Below are 6060 nucleotides of genomic sequence, written 5' to 3'. Positions count from 1 at the left end.
GGGAGCTAACTGGTTGACGTTGCGTGGGGAAACCTAACTGGTGCGTTGCTAGTGGGGACCCTAACTGGTGACGTTGCTGTGGGGACATACTGAGTGACGTTGCTGAGGGACCTAACTGTGACGTTGATTGGTGGGGACCTAACTGGGTGAAGTTGCTGTGGGGACCTATACTAGGTGACTGTTGCTGTAGGGACCTAACTGGTGACGTGCTGTGGGGACCAACTGGTGACGTTGCTGGTGGGGAACCTAACTGTGAAGTTGCTTAAGTGGGGACCTACCTGGTGAACCGTTCCTGTGGGGACCTAACTGGTGACGTTTCCCTGTGGGGACCTAAACTGGTGACGTTCCTTGTGGGACCTAAACTGGTGAGTGCTGTGGGGACCTAAAACTGGTGACGTGCTGAGTGGGGACCAACTGGTGACGTTTTGCTTCAGGTGGGGACCTAAACTGGTGACCTGTTTGCTGGTGGGACCTAACTGGGGGATGTTGCTGTGGGGAAACTAACTGGGGACCCAGTTGCTGTGGGGGACCTAACTGGTGACGTTGCTGTGGGGAACTAACTGAGGTGACGTTGCCTGTGGGACCTAACTGGTGAAGTGCTGTGGGGACCCTAATGGTTGACGTTGCTGTGGGGACCTAACTGGTGAACGTTGCTGTGGGACCTAAACTGGGTGGACGTTGCTGTGGGGACCTAACTGGTGACGTTTGCTGTGGGGAACCTAAACTGGGGACGTTGCTGAGGGGACCTAACCTGTGAGTTGCTGAGTAGAGACCTAATGGTGAACGTTGCTGTAGGGACTAAACCGGTGACGTTGCCTGGTAAAGGGACCTAATGTGGCGTTGCTGTAGGGAACCTAACTGGTGACCGTTGCTGTAGGGACCATAACTGGTGACGTTGCCTCGTAGGGACTAACTGGTGACGTTGCTGTACGGGACCAATAACGGTGACAGTTGCTGTAGGTACCTAACTGGTGACTTGACCTATCGTACGGTACTCTAACTAGGTGACGTTGCTGTAGGGACCTAACTGGTTGAACGTTGCTTGTAGGGCATAACTGGTGACGTTAGCTTAGTAGGGACATAACGGATTTGACAGTGTGCGTAGTCAGGGACCTAACTGGTGACGTTTGTGTAGGGACTGCACCTGGGACGTTGCTGTGGGGTACCTAACTGGTGACGTTGCTTGTAGGACCTACTGGTGACGTTTGCTGTAGGGACCCATAACTGGTGACGTTGCCTGTATGGGTACCTAACTGGTGACGTGCTAGTAGGTACCTAAACTGGTGACGTTGCTGTAGGTACCTAACTGGTGACGTTGCTGTAGGGACCAACTGGTGACGTTGCTGTAAGGGATAACTGGTAGACGTTTGCCTGTAGTATCCCTAACTGGGGAACGTTGCTGTGGGACACCTAACTGGTCGACTTGCTGTCTGTGGGGAGCTAACTGGGTGACGTTAGCGTGGGGACCCTAAACTGCGTGACATTGCTTCGTAGGGACCTAACTGGGGAGTTGCTAGTAGGGACCTAACTGGTGACATTCTTAAGCTTGTGTGTTCTAAAAAGTACACCAGTTTAAACATCTGATCAGTAGGATAAACTAGCCTTTTACTGGGTGGTCAGTATCTCATGTTACATTCCTCCCTTGCCACTGTGTGTTGGTGTGTGGGTTTACTGAGTGCAGGGCCTAAAACTAACTTTTTTTTTGTATAACAGCCCACTATGGCAGGTAGTGACTCTAAAATTTATATTATATAATACTGTGGGCCGATAGTGGCTGGTTAATTTAATATTCAGAGACCTGAGTGATAACAAAACATAAGCCTACAAATGTTTAGCTGCCCCCCTTTTAAGGTATACTCTGGTAACCGGGCATGTGTGCCTGTGAGCATGTCATAGTAGATGTGAAAGATTAGTTTTTTTTGCTAGAGCAGTGGGAAGCAACCTCAAAACTAGGAAACAACCTAAGCCTATGTGGAACTAAAACAAATGTAATAGCCAAGAAATGAGTACAAAGTTCACTTTTTAAGTAGACACTAACCAACTGTTTATGCCTGTGCCTACATCGCATTTCTAGAAAGTAATGGTTCAGTGCTCACAGCCCCCAGGACAGAGCAGTGTTGCTGCGCCAGGTGGGATAGCTGTAACATTAGGCCAATTACATGATTATTTTTGGAATACCAGATATGAAACAAAATGGCCAAATACTTAGCAACAAATCATATCAGATTGTAATTGGTCACTGTTTTTTAGCAGATGTTAATGTGGATGCTAGTGAAATGCTTTCATCTATTTTGCCTATCATAATTACAACACTTAACGTGAGTTATATAGGATGGTGTGTATAGACAGTAGTTATATAGGATGGTGTGTATAGACAGTAGTTATATAGGATGGTGTGTATAGACAGTAGTTATATAGGATGGTGTGTATAGACAGTAGTTATGTCCACATTATGGACAGTATACTGTATGAATAGAGAAGGTGTGTATAGACAGTAGTTATATAGAATGAGACTTGACTAGAATACACCACATACAGTACACATGAAGTGGATGAAACAATATGTCTCAGGTGCCCTAAGCACGACACAACTGATTCAAATAACCAACTCATCATCAAGTTTTGATGATATTAATCAGCTGTGTCGTGCTACGGCAAAAAACAAAACGTGCACACAAGGGAGGCCTCCCGGACCTTGTTCTAGGTTAGTGGGTAAGTGGGTAGAGACCAACATATGTTCCCTGTGAAGACATAAGGCTCTAGTACAAATCAGGGCCAGACTCTAGGACCTGGCGGAGACGTTATCCGGTGCTGCGACCTCTCCTCTGCAGCTCAGAAAGAGAGGGAGGGAGGGAGGCAGAGAGAGAGCGCGAGAGCGAGAGAGAGAGAGGAGGCCGGGGATAAAGCACGGAGAAAGCCTGGATCGCTTCCGCTGTGCGCGTGCAGATGTGTACCGTATACACGGCAACGGCGCGTGAACTTGAGGAGTTTTATTTGGTTCAAGACGCACCGGACATCTCCTCCGGTAAGAAAATAATGATTGCTCGCGATGGAAGTCTGCTAGTCTCGCGGCGGTCCGATAGAGTCGGTTTTTCCTCCAGATGCAGACACACGGAACTGACGCCGGGGCGCGTGCCTGCCTGCCTGTCGAGGTTAACGGGTGCATTCTGTCTAGGGGCGCGTGGCCGCTGTACCTGCCCCATAAGAGCTTCTTGCAGGCAGGGGAGCAACAACAACAACACGGATTCGGTTTTATTGCCTCCTCTCTGATTTTGTTGGATATTGTAGCCTGTGTAGTATTAAAACAGCACATACCATGCTATACAGTGTAGAATTAAAACAGCACATACCATGCTATACAGTGTGTGACCTACAGAAACTGTCTTTGTCTCTGTGGTGAGTTGACTTCGAGTTAAGGTGGTGTGGTTCACACAACACTACACACAACACAGTCGTGGGGTCTTGGTTGTCTGGGTTTGCTTGGTTGTGTGTTGTTAATCCCAGAATGAGCTATTACTTATGCACACAATACGCAACTTACATAACAATAGGAGCTCACTACCAATCAGACAACAGCAAAAAACCATGAACTATGGAACAGGGTAGGTGCGATGTGTATGTCATGGTGTGGTGTGTCGATCGACCTGGTGTGTGATGTGATCACCGAGAATGTGCATGTATGTGTGTGTGTGCTCACAGTGTGTCAGTGCTTGATCGACTAGTGCACGACAGACACACACCACACACACAACCAAACACTTGCACTCGGGAAGGCAATATCTCAACGCTACTTAGATGGACATAAGTATCAGTTCAGATGCCTGTATGTATGTCGAGCATCTGTCGAGCTAACTGTATATGGATCGTTAAGGTCATGGTCGCTGTTGCTTCAATACTTTCTCAACTACCACTGTCTAAAATATAGGATGAGAGGTATATGAGTCGTGTTACAGAGCTTATACTATAGATCGACTAATACATAAGGGCACAGGCTCATGTCAGAATGCAAGTACACATGGGCCAAGGGACATACAGTCCATCAGACATGACGATGACAGATTCCTAGACAGACAGACAGACAGAACAGACAGACACAGACGACAGACAGAAGACAGACACAGAGCATACAGGCAGCAGCAGACAGACAGACAGAGACAGACAGACAGACAGCAAGACGACACATGTTCATTCTGGTGTGTTTGTCTTAGATTCTGTTTATATAAAACTAAGTGTTTGTGTTTTTCTCATTGGTCAGAGGAAGGAGGACTGAAGGGGACTCACCTGGTTGCTACGAAGAGCACAGTTTTAATATTTTAATTGGTCACCAAGCATCTTCATGCCGTCCAACACTACCACACTGCCACCATCAGAGGACCCCACTACACACATGGTGAGGGCTGTGTGTGTTTCTGTATTGTGTGAATAATTAACACAGACATTTATTTATACATCGCCCTCACCAACATTCTGCATTCACACACGCACGCAGGCACACTACACACACACACACACACACACACAACACACACACACACACAACACACACACACACACACACACACAACAACACACACACACACACACACACACACACACACCAACAACACACACACCATATATATATAGCCTAGTTCAAATCAAAATTGTATTTGTCACATAAAACGTATTTAGCAGATGTTATTGCGGGTGTAGTGAAATGCTTGTGCTCCTAGCACCAACAGTACAATAGTATCTAACAATTCACAACAATACACACAAATCTAAAAGTAAAATAGTAGAATTAAGAAATATATAAATATTAGATTGAGAAATGTAGGAGTGGCATTGACTAAAATACAGTAGAATACATTATATACATATGAGATGAGTATAACAGAATGTAAACATTATTAAAGTGACCAATGACATCTATGTCTATGGGGCYGCAGCCTCTAAAGTGCAGGGTTGAGTAACCTGGTGGTAGTGATGGCTATTTAATCTGATGGCCTTGAGATAGAAGCTGGTGTTCAGTCTCTCGGTCCCAGCTTTGATGTCTTCTGGATGCCTTCTGGGTGATACCAGGGTGAACAGGCCGTGGCTCAGGTGGTTGATGTCCTTGATGATCTTTTTGGCCTTCTTGTGACATCGGGTGGTGTAGGTGTCCTGGAGGGCAGGTAGTTTGTCCCCGGTGATGCGTTGTGCAGACCTCACTACCCTCTGGAGAGCCTTGTGGTTGAAGGCGGTGCTGTTGCCGTACCAGGCGGTGATACAGCCCGACAGGATGCTCTCAATTGTGCATCTGTAAAGGTTTGTGAGGGTCTTAGGGGCCAAGACAAATTTCTTCAGCCTCCTGAGGTTGTGGAGGCGCTGTTGCGCCTTCTTCACCACACTGTGTGGATGGACCATTTCAGTTCGTCAGTGATGTGTACACTTATTTTCCTGGCACCACTCCGTCAGTCAAGGGTGAACAGGGAGTACAGGAGGGGGCTGAGTACACACCCTTGTGGGGACCCTGTGTTGAGGATCAGTGTAGTGGAGGTGTTGTTGCCTACCTTCACCACCTGGGGGCGGGCCTTCAGGAAGTCCAGGACTCAGTTGCACGGGGGTTCAGACCCAGGGCCCCGAGCTTAATGATGAGCTTTGAGGGTACTATGGTGTTGTATGCTGAGCTGTAGTCAATTAAGTAAGTAAGCATTTTACTGTGAGGTCTACTACACCTGTTGTATTCAGCATTTTACTGTGAGGTCTACTACACCTGTTGTATTCAGCATTTTACTGTGAGGTCTACTACACCTCTTGTATTCAGCATTTTACTGTGAGGTCTACTACACCTGTTTGTACTTCAGCATTTTACTGTGAGGTCTACTACACCCTGTTGCTATTCACTGACATTCACTTTGAGGTCTACTACACCTGTGTATTCAGCATTTCACTGTGAGGTCTACTACACACTGTTGTATTCAGCATTTTTCACTGTGAGTCCTACCTACACCTGTTGTATTCAGATCGCTAATACTACTGTGATCACATCTGTGAGGGTTCGACTACACTGTTTGTAATTCCAGCATCTTCACTGTGAGG

The 6060-nt window shown here is 46.8% G+C and overlaps 1 protein-coding gene across 1 annotated transcript in view; it reads left to right on the top strand.

Annotated features, from left to right (window-relative positions):
- The first annotated feature begins 4268 nt into the window (after window positions 1-4268).
- Window positions 4269-6060, top strand: part of LOC112077441 (DNA (cytosine-5)-methyltransferase 3A) — a 45858-nt gene continuing 44066 nt past the window's right edge. Inside the window, exon 1 of the mRNA XM_024143951.2 lies at window positions 4269-4390. Within this exon, the coding sequence (XP_023999719.2) occupies window positions 4337-4390 (54 nt within the window). The 5' untranslated portion in view covers window positions 4269-4336. The remainder of the gene's footprint in view (window positions 4391-6060) is intronic.

This window comes from Salvelinus sp. IW2-2015, unplaced genomic scaffold, assembly GCF_002910315.2.
Source record: "Salvelinus sp. IW2-2015 unplaced genomic scaffold, ASM291031v2 Un_scaffold4566, whole genome shotgun sequence".
NCBI lineage: Eukaryota > Metazoa > Chordata > Actinopteri > Salmoniformes > Salmonidae > Salvelinus > Salvelinus sp. IW2-2015.
The sequence above is the reverse complement of the archived record's forward strand: the minus strand, read 5'-3'. Positions and strand labels throughout refer to the sequence as shown.